Below are 19,657 nucleotides of genomic sequence, written 5' to 3' on the forward strand. Positions count from 1 at the left end.
GGACACGTTCTACTAAATTCCTTTGCTTGAAAACTGTCAGTGCGCTAAAACATTTAACAAAAGAGAAAAAAAAACTGAAAACGTTTTCCGTAAATTTCAGTCAATTTTTTCGCCAAATCATCATTTTCCCTCAATAAATCACCAATTATTTCACCACATTATGAACGCCGCTTGTAGCAAGGCGGTAAGTATCTTATATTTTGTGCTTATCCCAGTTCAATTCGTCCCTGACGCTCATAAATTCGTCTTCCAGTCCAACTCCAGCAGTTCGGATGGCGAACATTCGACAGACGACATCTGGGACGATACGCTCATCATTCGGAACTACGATGAATCTCTGGCCATGGTCCGGGAGGAAGTGGCCAAGCGTCTGGCGATGAAGACCAACAAAAAGATGCTGACCAACAAACCGGCGGAATTGGATCAGCAACAACCCCAGGCGTCCACATCTACCCAACAGATCAAATTGAAGACGGAGGAGGGCGAATCATCCGGGGTGGAAAACTCCTCGGCAGAGAAAGGAGCTTGTGAATCGGGAAGCAAGCGGTCGTATAACGTGGGAGATTATTGCCGGGCCACGTATGACGATGGAGTGGATTATGAGGCCAAAATCTTGGCAGTCGACAAATCGGGAGATGCTCTGATCCGCTATGTTGGATATAACAACGAACAGACGGTGGCCATCGAGGATTTGGTTCCCTCGTGGGGACGAAAAGCGCGCCGCAAGCAACGAGAGGATGCCGCCGAACTGGCAGCCGAAGAGGACACAAATCGCATGGAGATGAGCGATGACGAGGTGAAACTAACGGACAAAGCCAGCAAGATCCGGATCAACATCGATCCCAACTTCCGGATGCCCAAAGCGGGTGGCGGTCCATCGCGGGTAGCTTCCAAAGGATTCCACGCCGGCATGGGAGCGTCCTTCATGGTTCCACCGCCACCACCGATGCCTCCGATGCTGGAAGACGACGACGATTTGGAGTCGGAGAATTTGTCCGCCATGCTCATGTCCTGGTACATGAGCGGATACTACACGGGACTGTACCACGGCCAGAAGATGTCTCAGAAGCGAGCCCGACCGTCCTAGACTGGGTATTTGGCGGTTGTTACTTAGCACTTAAGTTTTCCTTTCCGAATCATATGACAGATTTTGAGTTGAACTGAACTGAATTTTCTTTTTTTCTTTATTTTAATATAAAATGTCCGTTTCGAAAATAAAGTCATTCTTTACATTCGGTAAATGAATATGTAATAAATTGTCTAGTCCGGAATTTGAATTTAAAACAATCTCATTATGTTTTGTTTCCATAATTGCGATTCCACTCGCGATGTTTCTCAATCATTGGAAGCGTGGCCGGTTGGATCTGCTGTAATGCACTCAACAGTTGACTGTACTGAATTTCATCGGGTGATGAAGCCGTGAAGGTTTTCCCATTGGTCTCTGAAATATAAAAGATAACTCGTTTAGCACTATCTTCATTTTACATGAGGCCATGAGTTTTCATTCGATTAAATCACAATTACAGTCAGATTTACTATTAGATTAGATATTAGCTCTACGAGTCGGTGAGGTGACAATTGTCGACTCGCTTCCATTTAGGCAGCGTACTGGACTATCGAAATTCATAAATTTTGCCTTATGAAAGATGGAATGATTATTGCAATACGTTACTCCATCAGTAAACTTTTTGAAAAGGTCATTTTGAACACATCGATGAAAATTCAATTTTTGCCAATGGACAGTTCGGATTCCGCCATGGACATTCGACCACTCATCAACTTTTACGTGTAACAAATTTGATCAGTTCCAACAAATCTGTAGGCTATTCTACTGGTCTGGCTATTTTAGACATAGAAAAAGCATTCGTCAGTGTGTGGCATGAAGATTTGATTGTAAAATTAAAAAACTTTAATTTTCCAACATACATTGTTAGAGTAATTCAAAGTTATCTGTCAAATCGTACACTTCAGGTTGATTATCAGAACTCCTGGCCTGAAAGACTTCCTGTAAGAGCTGGTGTTTCTCAAGGCAGCATTTAGGGACCAATATCATAACATATTTTCACTTCTGACTTACCTGAGTTACCTCAGGGATGTTTAAAATCCTTGTTTACGGATCACGGTGCTCCAATTATCGTTATTATCAAATAAAATATACCATTCAAACGGCAGTCAGCATCCTCGTTTTAAGTTTGTCGAGAGCTGGGAAGAGCAGAGTCTGACAAAATCTTCGAAATATCATATCACCATGTTTAATGTAAAACAGCGCTATAAAATCGAACAAACATCAAAAGTGTATCGTTCAATTCTTTTGCGCGCAGTTGTTGATTACAACATTGGCATTAAATGCCATTGTAAAAATATGAATAAGAACAAGTAGGGTGGATCAGAATAGAATAAATTGAAGTAGAGTAGAATTACATAGAATAGAACAGATTAGAATAGAAAAGAATTAAATAGAATTGAATAGAATATAGAATATAGAATTATGTAGATACAGATATGTTATGCTCGAATCTTGCGATCAACTTTGATGTTCAGCTATATTGATGTGTATATATTTCAATTATACTTTGGCCCTTTTATAATGTGAATCTAGACAATATGTGTACGTGTAAATTTTGTACAACCGCAGAGGTGTAATGATTATGTGTGCACCTAACCGTTGATTATAGATGAAACGGAATTCACCATGCAATATTCTTTCCATACACTTCAAAAGGGCGTATCTGCATATCCTGTCCAAGAATTATTCATTCGTATTTGAATGCTTTGGACAATTTCCTAAACTCACTATCAGGCGTTAGATTGTTAGATATAATTGTTCGTGTATTGGTTGATAAGTAATAACTAAACATAGCATTGGCCCTTTTCAAATGTCGGTCTAGAATTTTTTTTATGAACATCTTTTTCAATATCTAAATTTAGATAAAAAATCAAAACTACAAAATTTTATTATAATCTCTTTGTTTAAACAAGTTAATGTGGCATATTTCGTGTAATTTCTATCATATAAACTTCAAAAGGGCGTAACTCAAAATTCTGACTAAGGATTTTTTCAAAATCGGCCCAGAGGTGCAGAACAACGTCAGGAATCAACTGCTGACTGCCGTTTGAATGGTATATTTTATTTGATAATAACGGTAATTGGAGCACCGTGCGGATGACACAGGACGAAGCCTGCGTGTCATCTGTAGTCGATTGCAAAAAAGTTTGGATATTTTTTCTTCATACTTGCAAAAATGGAAGATTTCTCCTAATGTTTCCAAAACTTAAATAATAATATTCCCACATTAACCAAAAGCTCTTCAATTGAAACCTTCAAGTAGACATGTTGTCACGATGAGAGGGGTTCCAATAAATTGGTCAGATGAAGTTAAATCACAGAGAACAGACGTTCATCTTTTCTCAACAGCGTGTGTAAAGCATTGTACTGGTCATTTTAAAGTATGTCGTTATGCTCCTGTTACGCGGCGCTGTCGTCAAATTGAGAACGCTACACTTTGCCGTTTTTTACACTTTGGCGCTAGTGTCGATAACAAAATTTGCCACTTGTCGCTAGCGTTGTTTTGTGTGCTAATGCATTTTGATGTTTACTAGTGACATCGTGTTGTCGAAACGAGTTTGGATGTCGGGCTGTCTGCGTTGACGGCGCTGATGTTTGATTCGAACCTTTACACATGATTCAGATGAATTTTTGTTCGAGCCTCCATGTCTGTTCTCTGTGGTTAAGTATCTAGGGCTCATGCTAGATAAGAATTTAACTTTCAAAAATTACATTGAGGGCATTCAAGCCAAACGTAATAAATATGTAAAATGTCTCTTTCCCCTTATTAATAGAAAATCAAAACTTTGTCTTGAGAACAAGCTTTTGATATTCAAACAAATTTTCAGGCCAGCCATGTTGTATGTTGTACCAATATGGACTAGCTGTTGTAATACCAGGAAGAAAGCTCTGCAGAGAATTAAAAATAAAATTTTGAAAATGATACTGAGGCTTCCTCCCTGGTATAGTACCAATGAGTTATATAGAATATCCAATGTTGAAACATTGGAACAAATGTCAAATAAAATAATTATTAATGTCAGGCAATAATCGTTACAATCTTCTATTGGCACGATTAATGCGTTATATATTTAGGTTAAGTTAGGTTAAGTATATTCAAAACGTTTTTTTTTCTCTTATAAGCAGGTGAAATCAACTCACCTGTAAAAAATCTGAACTGCTACGGCAAATGAAATGTAATATGTTGTTAACAAAATTTAAATAAAATCTTTGATTTGTGTTACCAAATTAGGATGATAGTGTTTTCTAATAACACAGAACACCTAGATATAAAAAATAGTGAATGTAATGTTTGGAATGATACTAATAAAGAAATAAAAAAAAATGATACGCTTTATACCGTTTTGATTCATATTACGGACACTTAAGGCCTCAGTGAAGTATAACACAGCTTGGACCATACAAAATAAATCATTCTGTATGATTTTTTAGCGTTATCGAGCGTCGGAAGCCCTTAACTTTCGGATGGTGGGTAAAGAATACGCGTCCGCAACTTGAATGAATTTAAATAAATCAAAACGTGTGGTCTTTTCATGATTCTTATTCCGGACGCTCCCTCACTTTTGCCTCATATTCCGGACGCTTTGATTCGAATTACCGACAGCTCATGATAATCATTAATGGATCAGTCAAATCATCAATTGAAATCGTTCAACCACTGAAGAGACGTCTAAGGTAGTTGGGCATTAGAAATTTGCAATGATATTCATGGAAAAAACCTAATAAAACGAGCCTCGAAAATGAGAACTTTTGGACGGCGAAAATTTCCGTGTGAAATGTTTCCCATACAAACGAGAGTGTCCGGAATTTGAAGCTGTCCGTAATATGAATCAAAACGGTAACTTCTCCAAATTTGTGTGAACAAGGCCTCACATGGAAATAATTAAAATGTTGTTAAACATGATGCTGAATTAAACTGAAATAATGTTGTTTGTTAGCGTTGTTTAATCAACAGTCCTTATTAAGGTGAAACTCCTTTGAATCCACTAATAACTGTATAAAAGTAATGGTACACAAAAAATATTCTCCTATTTGTTGGTAATAGTGAAATTATAATTGATAAGACGTTGTTGCCAGTAATCGATACTTCAATTTGAGTCTTTTCTCCTTCGACTAAATAAGATTGCTTGATGTCGTACGTAACCATCAACGTATCTGACAGCCCTGCAAGCGAGCAACCGGCGTGAAACTAGAAAAATAAAAAAAGCGAAATGCTGTGATCAAGTGATTGTTTTAAGCACGGTTTGGTGAAATTTGAAGTTGTTTTCATCAGAAATCCACTAGTAATTGTTCTTTAATTAACAAGTAGTGAAAGTAAACTGTGTAGGAGGTTCTATGTTTAGCGAAAGTGGTAAAATTAGGCGAAAAGTGTTCTTCGTTCGCAGGCGGATAAGTGTAAACAACTGAAGCAAAGTTAAACCACAGAGAACAGACATGGAGGCTCGAACAAAAATTCATCTGAACCATGTGTAAAGGTTCGAATCAAACATCAGCGCCGTCAACGCAGACAGCCCGACATCCAAACTCGTTTCGACAACACGATGTCACTAGTAAACATCAAAATGCATTAGCACACAAAACAACGCTAGCGACAAGTGGCAAATTTTGTTATCGACACTAGCGCCAAAGTGTAAAAAACGGCAAAGTGTAGCGTTCTCAATTTGACGACAGCGCCGCGTAACAGGAGCATAACGACATACTTTAAAATGACCAGTACAATGCTTTACACACGCTGTTGAGAAAAGATGAACGTCTGTTCTCTGTGGTTAAACGTCCGTGTTGAAAATTAGCACGGTTCATGAAATTTCCACCAGCTACTATTGTTAAAACTACGGAAATCGTAAGGTAATAGTGTTCTGATGTCTCGTTAGCAATTTGGGAGTGAACTTAGTGTAGGTAAGTGAAATATTTTGAGAAATAATGTGGACTCCCAGAAATGTGTTTGTATATGTGAGGAAGCCATTTTCACTGCCATGACAGGGATTCCTTCCTATATGTCCTTAAGCTAAGTGAAACCTGAATAAACATCATTACAATATATGATTACAATCACTAAATGATAAGTAGCTTAATAATTTTGCCAGATTTGCTTGAACAATGTGTGTATTGCAGCTGCAAAGTAATATAATAAAGCAATTATTCAGTATGTAGTTGTAAAAAATTGCTTAATAAATGATTATAAAATAGGCAAATGTTTCTTGGGTTGTTTGGCCAGCGTGGTACCAGTAACATAAATGCTCATTACTCATAGACGGCAGCACCAAATTGCTTCAATTTTTCACAACATACTCTCATTAATGTATTGTTCCGAAGAGTAAATATCCAAATACGATAAAAGTTCGGGAACCTGAGATACATATGTGCGTTATGGTTACGCGTCGGTCCCCCAAGGAAGTTCGGAATATCTCTGGATCCAGATGACCAATGATCAATATTGATACAGATTTCATAACTAGAAGAGTTTTTTGAGAACTTGTGCAAAAATACCGAGAAACAGAAGAGTTATGTTAATGCAAGTCTCTATTTTTGGTTATGGTCTCTAAAATCTATTTCAATAAAAAAATATCTCTAAAGTCCCTTTTTTAGAATCTATGACATTTGGTCGAAAGACATTTGGTCGAATGACATTTAGTCGTATAACGTTTGGTCGAAAGTACATTTGATCGAACGGACATTTCGTCGAATGGACATTTGGTCGAAAAGGTTCAGTTGCAACAGAAAGCATATGATATTTGGTCGAACCGACATTTCGTGGAAAGAATTGTGCTCGAATCTAAATACTATGGAAACAAAGTTTTACGTTTAGTCTGACTATCGTGGAGAGTAGTATTTTGTCGCTTATACAAGAATGGTCGAATAATTGAAAAAGTATCAACCATTTTACCCACATATCTAGTTTCTAGAAGTGACCAAAAGAACTCGGAAATATTCCTGTGGCCGGAGTTATTCCGGTGGGTCACTGGGTCAAGTCGGGTAAAAAAAGACTTTTTTTTGGGACATGCCAAGTTACTTTTAATTATTTGGTATGACAATCATTTTAATTTGCATAAATCATTAAGATCGGATATTCAACATTATAAATGGAGAGTTTTGCACCATTTAAAATATACCGGATGTGGCCATTCGGACGTAATGCCCGGAAGAACCGGCTATAGATTTGTTGGATACCAAACCGTTGCGATTCTCGGAAAGTAGAAATCAAACATAATTGTGCACAAAAATGCATTCCCATAAGCTTGGCATAGATGTTCAGATACAAATTGGCCACTTTATCGTAAGATTGAGGCGTCCCGGGACCCGAAGATGGTAGGATCAATCAAATTCAAAACTCATAGTTATCCAATTCAATCGTTTCTCAAAAGGTTTACTCTGATGCAATTTTCTTCCAATTCCGTCATTTAGTGGCCACATTATAGCCGATTCCGGAAATTCTCTGTGACTTGAAATTTGTCTACCTCCAGGGGCACAAACGCACCCGACCTGACCCAGAGACCCACCGGAATAACTCTGGCTACAGGAATATTTCCACGTTCCTCTGTTCACTTCTAGAAACTAGATATGTGTGCCAGTATACTGACAAAAAATAATTTGAATCCATTAAGAATTCGCTGAACGGTAAGGGTTTTAGAATTTTTGCTTTCTCTCAGGCCTATACAGGTTAAACGTCTGTACATAATCAATTCGTTCAAGAAATTTCATCTTACCGCAATTTTGTTCGATCTTCTCGCGTACCATCATCATCGATGCTTCCTTGCAGGCTATCCTTATTTCATCTCCCGTGAAATTCTCCGTCCTTTTCGATATTTCCTCCAGCTGTTTTCGATCCCACTTCATCGTTACCGGCAGTAGTTCATGAACAATCGCCATTCTGCCTTCTACATTGGGCACATCAATCAGTATTTTCTTCTCGAACCGTCTCAAAAATGCTGGATCAATGTCCCACGGAATGTTGGTGCTTCCCAACAGAAACACTCGTTCTTCGTCCATTTCGCTATCTAAACCGTCGATCAGTGCGAGGAACTCGTTTTTGAATCGCTTGGAAGCTTCATGCTCACCGATCGAGTCTCTCCGCGAGGCAAGTCCATCAAATTCATCGATGAAGATGATCGAGGGGGCATAGAACTGTGCCACATCGTAAAGCACGCGGATAAGTTTCTCGGATTCACCGCGCCACTTGGATATCAGAGTGCTGGCAGTGGCGTTGAAGAAAGTGATCGAATCGCGGGTCTCCGAGCAGAGCGTTCGAGCGAGCATAGTTTTACCGGTGCCGGGAGGGCCATGCAGTAGGATGCAGCGCCACGGTTTGGTCAGTCCAACGAAGAGTTCCGGGTATTTCAGCGGTGTGATGACACTCTCTTTGAGCAGCGCTATCGGTTGGTCCAGGCCTTTGACATGATCCCAACGCTGGTGGAGATCTTTTTTGATCAAATCTCTGAAAGTTTTGCAAATATAAAAGAAATAGAAAAGTCTATTAAAATGCTGTATTCAAAGAAGCCAGCCACACACTATATGGACTATATAGGGAACATGCATTGCTTGGATCTCTTAGGGAACAGAAGATATTGCTGGGATCTACTCAGTCAATGCACGCAAAGAGCAGATTAAACACACAAACTCAAGGAGCAAAACCAGAAATTCAAGACGATAAGGTATTTGCATTACGAAAATCGTACAGTTAAAGTTCTTTGCATAATGAAGACTCTAACTATAAGCGAATGAGGTCGTGTATATTTTTAGGTTGACTGGTATTCTGAATTCCAACATACATTTTTGAGGGAATTCTCTAATCACGAGTTCAAAAGCAATAACAGTTTGAAGAAAGTTACTTTTTTGACAAATTTTAATAATTGACATAACTTAAAAATAGGTAGGTGTCTTCGGGGGACTTATTCCTTGTAAATCAGAGAATAAGTGCTCTGAAGACACCAACGTGATTGAATCCCCCATTTTTATTCACACTTCCGCACTTATGAGGCCGCACTTCGCAGTCCAGTGGTGAAAGAAATACACAATATCTTCCTTCAACGAAGTTGTAGATTTAGAGGACATAAGCAAGTTTGCTAAAGACTGAAGAGATCGCAGCAAGCCATGCGTGCGGGCGGATGCGTTTTAAATTTTGTGTCACGTTTACCTCGTTCGCGTTTTTTTCTCAATTCGGCTAGTGACAATTAAACACGTATTTTTGGATGAATCGTTTATAATTTTGCTTCAAAAATTACACTTTATTCAAAACGTTATAACTATGTTATAACTGAGCTGTGAAAATTTCATTCAAATCGATCCATATCTAACCCTCTAAAATATATACAATCGACTCTCCACATCTCGATATCGAAGGGACCATCGAGATAGGGAGAGATCGAGACATAGAACAACTTTTTTTTATTAATACTAGATTGAAAATCACTTCTTTTCTAGGAAAATGACAAACAAACAGACGTCATTATGTCTTCGCAAATTGTTTTGAATCCCAAAAATTTAGTTTTTTGATAATGGGCATATTGAGATACGGAGAGAAAATCAGGAATGAAAATCACATCGAAATAGGGAGAGTGAAAATGTATTCAGAATGATGGGACCGACAAAATCATCGACATAGGGAGCGATATCGAGATGTAGAACTTCGAGATGTGGAGAGTCGACTGTAATTCATAATTTGGCGATTTGTGCAGATATTTAAAAAGCCTACTAGCGTGAAGCATTAGTTTTGGCTTACAGACCATTGTAGAATTAAAAAAAAGATTATTAGATTATTTTAAAAACTGTATGTGCTTTGGATGCTTATACCATAGACGTACAACAACAATTTTGAATGAATTTTTTTCACACCATCTGGATGTGAAGTTTGCAACACAGTGAATTTAAATTAATCGGTTATTGAGTGGTCGAAGAAATTTTGTCAGTGTTACGTCTTTTTGTCTGTGCTTATACACTCGAGTGCACAAGTTTGGTGTCATTTGCAAAAAACGTACAAATGTGCATTGTCCACATCTATGTAATAACACCAGTGTTGATAGAATCATACTTAATCTCAATCAATGAACTCTCTAGTGAGAGAAAACTCATTACAGATGAGCAATTCTCGCTGAAAACAGGCCCCCATCGGCACCCATCGTTAGAATTCCAATTTTATGTCACTGATCGCTAGTTTTCAATAAAACTTAAGGGTGGTCCTTTCGGTTTTCCTAAATTGGTGGACCCCTCGTACGCCAGCCAGCTAAACAGTTTGCGAAAAAGCCCATTTTTTGATAAATATTGGGTATTTCTTGACGTAATATGTCTCATATTTCGCTTGGAACACACAGTAAACTTAGTGGCATCGTATGGAGAAAGGATATAGCTTTCATTTGAAGTTAAAAAAATTGGCAGCCATTTTGAATTTGGCCGCCATCTTGAATTTTGTTAGAAAAATCGTTTTTTCACCATTAGCGCACCGCTAGTTTTTAATTCTGAGATCACCATCAGAAAGCTGAGGAAAAATTGCGTAAGATAGGCTACAGAAACTAGGTGAGCAATGGTATTTACCCTATGAAATGATAGATTTTCTAAATCATGTTCTACGATTTTCACGGATATGGCGAATGCAATCAATGCAAACATCATTTTTTGTACAACAAAGAAACAAGTATCCAATCGTTGGTGTATTATTCGAGTCAGATGAAGAATAGGAGTATTATTTTGAGTGAAAAAATCTGGCGGCCATCTTGGATTTTGACGCCATCTTGGTTTTAAGTAGTAGAATGAGTTTTCACCTTGTTGTTCTTCAAATGGCTCGTTCTGGAGATAACACCAGATAGACGATTAGAATTTATCTTAAATTGTGTTTGACCAATTTTAAATCTGGCAGAAAATCAATAAAAAATGTGTCACATGATAAGTTTTCAGAGCAATAGAAAAATCGTTCATCCCTTGCATAATTTCCAGGACGTCCAGAACCTGTTCTGGCAAAAATTTGAGTTCATTCCTCAGTATGGAGCATCGTGCAAATGCTGCTACGCACGAAAATATTTTTTTATAGGCGTTTCTATCATTTTTTTTGCCAATTTCGATAGTTTATGCCAGTGTTTCCTAACCGGTGATTTTCGGATGGCAATGAAAATTAATTCACAGGAAATAGTTGAAAGATTTTGGACATATTTTGAAAAATGAATGCTCTAACAAAACTGTCATAACTGTCGAAATAATTCGTATTGATGCTATGTCAAAACAAAAAAAAAAATGTTCGTGATGTTATTTTTGCTTCAAAAAAGTGTTGTTTTAATTTTATCTTCATGAATTGATATGTTTCCATATTCAAGCGTCTTTTTTGGATATTGGGGAAGATTCTACCCCATTACCCCGAATGACATTAACCCGAACGCCATTACCCCAAATTCCAAAACCCCGAACGACCCATCACACCGAATTACATTACCCCGAATTCCTATATCATGGAAAAATGTCATCAAAATCATCATGTGAAGATAATTGTAAATTCGGGGAAATAGCATTCGGGGTGATGGAATTCGGGGTAATGGTACATTCGGGGTGATGGAATTCGGGGTAATGGGGTAGAATCACGGTACAACATATTTGGATGTTTTAGGTTTTATTTGGCACACTCTCTGAATATAATTTTTAACGGCATTAGTTTTTTTTATTATAAAGGATTCTTAGTAGATTCTCTGCTCAGCTTTGATAGGCTATTGGCAAAACCCTGATTGATTTTCCTGATCAATTATCTACGGATTTGTGATCAGACTTTTATCGATTTCAAGATATGATATGTTCCTGTTTTTTTTTAAGATTCTTCGTGAATTTGAACAGCAAATGTAGATATATTTGCCAGAAGAATTTTTGAACAATTTTCTATGAGACCTTGACACATTTCTTGTATGTTTTTTTCTGCAAAAAAAAACTAAATGATTAAATTTATACATATTATTTGTATTTTTTGTATGGTGAATATCGTCAAGATCTTTCACTAAAACATATTCTTTCAATATAAATAAAACGAAATATATGATTATATTTTCTAACACACCTAACTAATTGAAATTATCGCTGAAAATCAACATATTATTTAGACAAAAACCCAAATTTTAGAAACTTTTAACACAGACAAACAGACGTAACACTGACCAAATTTCTAACGACATGTTCATATAGATGATGATGGTATAACTGGGTGAAATTTGTTCTAAGTGTTACGTCTGTTTGTCTGTGCTTTTAATTTAATTTTTAAACTTTTTGACATTTCTTTCTAGGGGCCACGAATGTTTTGTAAAATTTCAAAAAAAGTCCGCAGTTCTAAAAAGGTTGGGGATAACTGGTTTACGTATTATAAAAATATAAAAAATTGTGCTAACATAATTAGTATGAGATTTCGGGTAATTTCGAAGTATTTCAAATAGTTTTAAAATTTTCTTCTAAAATTTGGCAATTGCTGCTCTCTTAGATGCCCAATTCGACTCTCCTAAGCGTGCCTACAAACAACAGTGAGAGATTTTATTTTTAGTGACGCAAGTGTCGCGTCTCGTACTGTTACCTTGTTTCCACCAAAAGACTCTCGAAAGCCGGACACATACTAACAATCTCATTGAGCCAACGTTGACTTATGAGTAGTATGGAGGAAACAAGGCAAAAGTGCGACGCTAAAAATGTTTATATATATTCGTTGGCACGATTTGGAGAGTCGAATAGAGTCCAAAATTTGTTAATAAAATCTTGTTTTTATTGAATAATACGATAAAGCGTGTTTTTGCTACTACTTTTTCAATTTTTCCCGCTCAAATAACGGATATTCATATTTAAATTTTAATTTGAAAAATGGATCAAAATATGAACCTTGACACTTTTGAACATGTTTGACGTTCACTTAGTCGACAAAAACGCCACATGGGCTCAACTTTCTTACACTGGGGTTGTTCCTATCAGACATTTCGAAAGTGACACGGCAAACAGAATACACCCAAAATTTGAGTTAAAACCAAAGGGGTATGACAAAATTTCAGAAACCAGAAAGGAATGTTTTTTAAGCTTCAACCAACGAGAAATATTTAAAAATTGGGCAAACATGTGTTTCTAGCCTAAATTTCAGCGTTTGGTACTTAAATTGGGACAGGACTGTAGGATCCTATTGGGCATTTAAGAGAGCCAAAGGAGATGTAGGGTTGTGAAGGGGTCATAACGGACTTTGGTTTCAGGTTGGCCGATTGCGCTGCAGAATCGTTACCGTAATTTCAGGTGAAATTGACCATTTTTCACGGTTTTTCTAGTCTGTTTTATATAATGTTAACAATGCCAAACAACTAAATGCTGGAAAACAAGTACGAAGGTGAACCTCATCGACTCATGTACCGAAATTTTCTAACAAATTTCGAAAACTTATTCAAACAGACTCAAGTCAAAAAAGTATACAAACTTACCTTATCGATTCTACGTGTTTCGCAGACGAGATTCTACACATTTTGCTTTGAATCAACTCGATTTTTCACTTTTAGAACGTTTAATTTCCGGATTTACAAAACGACGAAGGTAACATTTTCAACTTTCGCAACCTAACCACTACTTTCGCCGCTTCGCTGTATGGAGAGATAAAGTGACTTAACCACGAATCAAAACAAAACACTACTTGAGCCGATTTTACACTGGTACAAAAACGTCGAAAGTAACATAATGAAACGGCTTATCATTTTGTTATATATTTTGTTTGTGGGAAATAATAGAAACAACCTAGTTTTTGAACGCGAGCTCATTGTATGCAACATTTAAGCAATGTACACGATGAAAAAAATGTTCAAAAGGTTATTCTTTTTCAAACAGTTTTAGAAGACAGGTTGTGATTCTTCTGAATTAATTTTCTCAATACCGTATGGAAGTTACTTACGTCGATTTGAAAAAGTAATCGAGAAATGTTATTTAAGTGTTAACAAATATCTCTAAAATAAAAAATCAGGGGATCTCATTTCGGGGTGAAATTGATCACTTGTCAATTCCATTAATGTTAGTTTTCAAAACAACTCTACATGATAAATTTGTGCTCCCTGAATCAGAATGAGCTTGTCAAATTCTTAACAATGCAATATTTATATAAATAACAAATAGTTAAATTTCAAGAATTTCGTGGAAAACGCCTAAATGTATGCAATTTCCTAAAGAATTCAATGATATCTAACAGAAATTCAATTATTTCAACCATTTGAACTAATTGGTACGAGTTTTGGTGATGAAATCTGGTTTGGGGATATATCTCAAGCATCCTCACAAACTTTCAGGTTTACACCATGTTCAAATCCTTGCTTAGAAATAGAAGTTTATAGGTGTTTGTCAATACTGCACCGAGCATGATTTTGAAATTTTACGTTATTTTCATAATAATAAACATTCTTGAACGCAAAAAACTTCATAACACACAATTTGACAATAGTTACGACAAACAACATTCATTTACTGCAGCTTACATTGATAATTATGATCCATTACGAATAAATAAAATCGTGTGATACGATGATCAATTTCACCCTTCTGATCAATTACACCCGATTTTACGGTACCCGTTCTGTGGTGTAGTTGGTTAACGCGCCCAGTATAGGGTGTTGGGAGTCGTGGGATCGAAGCCCATCAGAACGATTCCATTATTTTTCACTATTTTACAATTTTACAATTTTACTTTGTGTCTAAGAACTCCAGTTTCAAAACACCGTCGGTTGGTTTAAACCGTAATAGACATAAAAACTTTAGTTGTGCATTTTTGTTTTTTTTTAGATGACTCAAAACTTTTGCTAGCGAGTGCTAGAAATCTAATATTCACGATACCGTCAAATTCTCTACGAACTTCAGTTTTGTTTTTTTCAAAACACCGTCGGTTGGTTTAAACCGTAATAGACATGACAACTCTAGTTGAGCATTTTTTTTTTGAGATGACTCAAAACTTTTGCTAGCGAGTGCTACAAATCTAATATTCAAGATACCGTCAAATTAAGCTTCTTTTGACATGATTTCCACATTATTTATCTTTGAGTATTAGTAACTCTAAGAATTTTGCATAGATTTCGATAATTCGTGTGTATATCTAAGTTGTATATGCACATAACAAACGTACAAAATATAAGGAATGAAATATGAAATGAAATAAAAAAATTGCTTCATTAGCGAAAAACAGGCTTCCATCAAGACAAAAAAGGGGCTACTTTGGACACTTTTAGAAATCAATACAATTTGATAATAAAATTCTTGCTTAGATTTTCCTTCTCACAAATTATAAACTAATTTATAGATTTTCGTATGTTATATTTTTGAACGTTTTTCATTTATAAATATAATTTAAAAAATGTATATGAATGATAAATGAACAAACAAGTACTGCAATGATTATTTAGTTGTGTATAAAATCATTCGTATGTATCACGATATGTAGAAGGATCTCCTAAATTCCTATAACCAAAAGTAATTGTTATTTGAAGTGCATTCTATGAAATATAAAAAATAATCATTAACAAATCAAATTTTGCTTTTGTGAGAAGCATTATTTTTATAAAACAACACTTTTTCATATAAAACCATCATTAATATCTATAAAACATAACGATTCGATAGTTCTATGATGCTCTTTCCACGATAATGGGTGGTATGAATATAGATGGCTTAACTTTACAACATGTAGCATCTACTCAAAAACAAAAACCACTGAGTTTACTAAACTTTTAGTTTGAATAAAAAACATTTCGAACATGTAGTACGTACTACTTTCGAACATAAGCGTTTGCTACATACGTGTAGCAGTGATTGGTCAGCTGATGATACACTCAAAGAAAAATCCATGTAAAATGCACCGTGAAGTCATGCACATAAAGGGAATGCCAAATTTGTCGCTGGATTATCGAAATTCATACATTTTGCCTTATGGAAAATGGAACGATTATTTCAATACGAACGCTTTATGTATCGTTTTAGCATCTCTTTACATCAAGGCGTCGATAGACACCAAACTTTGAAATCAACTTTGAAAACAAAAAAATGTTTTCGCGGAAACCTGGAATCGAACCAAGGATCTTGCGATCGTTAGGCCCGTGCGTACACCACGCGCTTATCGACGCCTTGATGTGAGTTGATGCTAAAACGATACATAAAGCGTTCGTATTGCAATAATCGTTCCACCTTTCATAAGGCAAAATGTATGCATTTCGATAGTCTAGTTCATAGCGTGTATGCATTTCGGTAGTCCATTTGCCTCAGTGTACAAATCATGTACATTCGCGTAATCGAGCATGGAATCTAATCGATTATGCAAAAATTTGCACAAATTCATGAAGGTGCCGTAAATTGACTAGATTTGTAGTATAATTTTGCGGTAAATCTGGCATTCTCTTTATGTGCATAATTTTATGATAATTTTATATCTTCTTCTTCTTGTTTCTGGCGTTACGTCCCAACTGGGACAAAGCCTGCTTCTCAGATAAGTGTTCTTATGAGCGCTTCCACAATTATTAACTGAGAGCTTTCTTTGCCGATTGACCATTTTTGCATGTGTATATCGTGTGGCAGGTACGAAGATACTCTATGCCCTGGGAATCGAGAAAATTTCCAACCCGAAAAGATCCTCGACCAGCGGGATTCGAACCCACGACCCTCAGCATGGTCATGCTGAATAGCTTCGCGTTTACCGCTACGGCTATCGGCTATCGGAAAAATTGATCACTTTGACTCAAGTGTTACTTGTGAAAATGGCCTATAGATTTTTGCACGCAACTTGTTTGAAAAATTATAACTCCGAAACTGTTGATTTTAGAGAAATATGTTCTATGAAGAAGTTGTAATGAACCGTTTGGAATATGAGAAAAAAAATACATTGAAAAAAATATTATATATTTTCATAGAAAAATCAAAAATAAAACTTGAATTTTAAATTACACAAAAACCCCATTTTTAATATATTTTAAATTTTCACTATAGAATCTTGATAGTATACAGATGTTTTTGACAAAGTTTCATGATGGAGAAATTTTTAATAAAAAAGTTTTTCTAAGAACAACTTTTGATCGATTTTCCAAATTTTGATTTTTTTGTCAAAATAAATACGTTCTGATGAAACAGTAATCATTTTGAAATGATTCTAAGCCATGATGTTTAAATGAATAATTTCTCTAGAAGTAGACATTTTCGAATTATATCGAGTTTAATGCAAAAAATATTATTTATATATAAAAATAGGTCATTTTCATTAGTTATTCGTGATTCTCCATCAAGTAAAATAAGTAAGTGGAAATAAATATGGTCTTTACTCTCAAAAACGTATTATTATTAATGGAGAAACGCGAATAACTAATGAAAATGGCCTATTTTAATATTTAAACAATATTTTTTGCATTAAACTCGATATAATTCGAAAATGGCTACTTCTAGAGAAATTATTCATATAATCATTATGGCTTAGGATCATTTCAAGATGCTTACTGTATCATCAGAGAGTATTTATTTTGACAAAAAATCAAAATTTGGAAAATCGACCAAAAGTTGTTCTTAGAAAAACTTTTTTACTAAAAATTTTTCCATCATGAAACTTTGTCACAAACATCTATATACTATCAAGATTCTATGGTGAAAATTGAAAAAAATATTGAAAATGGGGTTTTTTGTGCAATTTAAAATTCAAGTTTTATTTTTGCTTTTTCTATGAAAATAAATAAAATATTTTTTCAGTGTATATTTTTTTCTTATAGTCCAAACGGTTCACTACAACTTCTTCATAGAACATATTTCTCTAAAATCAACAGTTTCAGAGTTATAATTTTTCAAACAAGTTGCATGCAACAAATTATAGGCCATTTTCAAAAGTTACACTTGAGTCAAAATGATCAATTTTTCTATGGAAAACCCTTATTCTACCATACCAAAAATATGTGCAAAATTTAATCCAAATCGAAGATGGTCGAGTTCTGTGATTGACCGATTCGACATGGAATCCGTCATTTACTACCGAGAATGTAGTATGTAGAATGTAGTGGGCGGTACCAATGTTGTGTAGCTTGTGAAAATTATGTTCGATCTCTTTAGATACATTTTCTTGTGTTGATGTTATTGGTTAATAAAAGTGCTGAAGACACAAAATAGCTCTGATTAATAATAATGCTGCAAATAAATCCAAAACGTAAGTGTCTAAAGTAGCCCAGGTATTCATGAATTAAATTAAATTAAATAAAAAAAAACCTGACAAATATACCTGCAAACAGCATCAGCCAGCTCTTTCCACTCGGAAGTGAAATTCTCGTGCAACCTTATGAATGGCCTTAGATTGGGAACCAAAGTCGCAGCAGTGCTGGCACCATTCTCCTGTACTTTCGCCGAGGCCATTCCAGAGGCCTCCCTAGTCTTGCTAGGAGAAGCTTGATTCGGATTGAACACCTGAGACACCGTCAAATTGTTACCCAAACATTTGAACTCGCTTTCCGGTTCCGGTTCCCCACGTGGCGATAATGGTTGGGGTTTCACTGTTGGATGCTGCCGTTTCTTGTAGGCCGATTGCTTACGTTGAGGCAAGGCTGGCGTTGAATTCAGCGGGTGGGATTCATTTTTCTTAACGATTCTGGGCTGTTTGCCAAACTTTAGGGAATAGTAACTGCAATATTCCTGGTAGATTGTGTCCAGGTCGATGTTGTCACAAACTTCGAACTCTTCGGTGAGGTGCGTTTCGTCCAGCAGGGCTTGCCGGGATTGAGTGAGGCCCACGATGGAGAAATAGTGCGAAACCAGGTACAGGATGTTACGACGACGTTCGTACATCGAACGTTTGTCTTGCTACAATTAGTAGGATTTGATTGAAGTCTGATAAATTGTTATTACTATATCAAAGATTCATACCTCAAAAGACATAATTGCCTTGAAAATGGAATAAAAGCAGACAACCTGCAAAACAACCTTCACGAAAATTCTATTTATTAAACTGAGGGTGAAAACAAGCAGTTTGACAAACGAAATAATGGTCGGTTCGCATGACCGGCATGACCCCTTTTCGTTCCCGTGAGTATAATTCATCAAGGCAACCACGTGCTTACCGTTCCCTATGGCGACCGCGCTTATACTTAACAACGGTCTACTTTGTTTACTGGCAACGCGGTTCGGATAGGGTGGTTGTTGAGCTTTGATACACGTGCAATCGAAGCCGTAGTGTTGCTCCATTGGGCCCTTTTGATTGAAATTTTGAGAATTCAGGGATTTAAGAAACCTATATCTAGTAGTTTTTTTTTTAAATTTTGAATTCGATTTTTTCAATTTCTTTATTTGTATCATTCCAAACATTACATTCATTTCTTATATCTGGGTTTTCTGTATTAGACAACACACTATACTTAACCTAAATATTTATATAACGCACTAATCGTGGCAATAGAAGATTGTAACGATTTTTTCCTGAAATTATTAATTATTTTATTTGACATTTGTTGCAATGTTTCAACATTGGAGATTCTATGTAACTCATTGGTACTATACCAGGGAGGAACCTTCAGAATCATTTTCAAAATTTTATTTAGAATTCTCTGCAGAGCTTTTTTTAAGTCAGATGTGAAAATATTGTATAACATTGATCCCAAAATGCTGCCTTGGGGAACACCA

General features: G+C 36.0%; 2 protein-coding genes across 2 annotated transcripts; one reads left to right on the forward strand and one right to left on the reverse strand.

Annotated features, from left to right (window-relative positions):
* Positions 1 to 23: 23 nt before the first annotated feature.
* LOC5570968 (survival motor neuron protein) lies at positions 24 to 1,245 on the forward strand. Its single transcript, XM_001659382.2, has 2 exons — positions 24 to 184; positions 254 to 1,245. The coding sequence occupies exons 1-2, from the start codon at positions 161 to 163 to the stop codon at positions 1,085 to 1,087; spliced, it is 858 nt and encodes a 285-aa protein (XP_001659432.1). The 5' UTR covers positions 24 to 160; the 3' UTR covers positions 1,088 to 1,245.
* Positions 1,117 to 19,058, reverse strand: LOC5570967 (katanin p60 ATPase-containing subunit A-like 2). Its single transcript, XM_001659383.3, has 4 exons — positions 18,905 to 19,058; positions 18,267 to 18,841; positions 7,771 to 8,498; positions 1,117 to 1,441 (listed from the first exon to the last, which is right to left on the reverse strand). The coding sequence occupies exons 1-4, from the start codon at positions 18,914 to 18,916 to the stop codon at positions 1,293 to 1,295; spliced, it is 1,464 nt and encodes a 487-aa protein (XP_001659433.2). The 5' UTR covers positions 18,917 to 19,058; the 3' UTR covers positions 1,117 to 1,292.
* Positions 19,059 to 19,657: the final 599 nt, after the last annotated feature.

Source organism: Aedes aegypti, chromosome 3, assembly GCF_002204515.2.
Source record: "Aedes aegypti strain LVP_AGWG chromosome 3, AaegL5.0 Primary Assembly, whole genome shotgun sequence".
In the NCBI taxonomy this organism is placed as follows: Eukaryota; Metazoa; Arthropoda; class Insecta; order Diptera; family Culicidae; genus Aedes; species Aedes aegypti.

Coding starts and splice junctions, on each gene's coding strand:
- LOC5570968 (XM_001659382.2), top strand. CDS start 161: ATGAACGCCGCTTGTAGCAAGGCG. Junction 185..253: donor ACGCCGCTTGTAGCAAGGCG/GTAAGTATCTTA, acceptor TTCGTCTTCCAG/TCCAACTCCAGCAGTTCGGA.
- LOC5570967 (XM_001659383.3), bottom strand. Junction 8,499..18,266: donor CTGGCTGATGCTGTTTGCAG/GTATATTTGTCA, acceptor CAAAACTTTCAG/AGATTTGATCAAAAAAGATC. Junction 1,442..7,770: donor GAAGATCGAACAAAATTGCG/GTAAGATGAAAT, acceptor TTTATATTTCAG/AGACCAATGGGAAAACCTTC.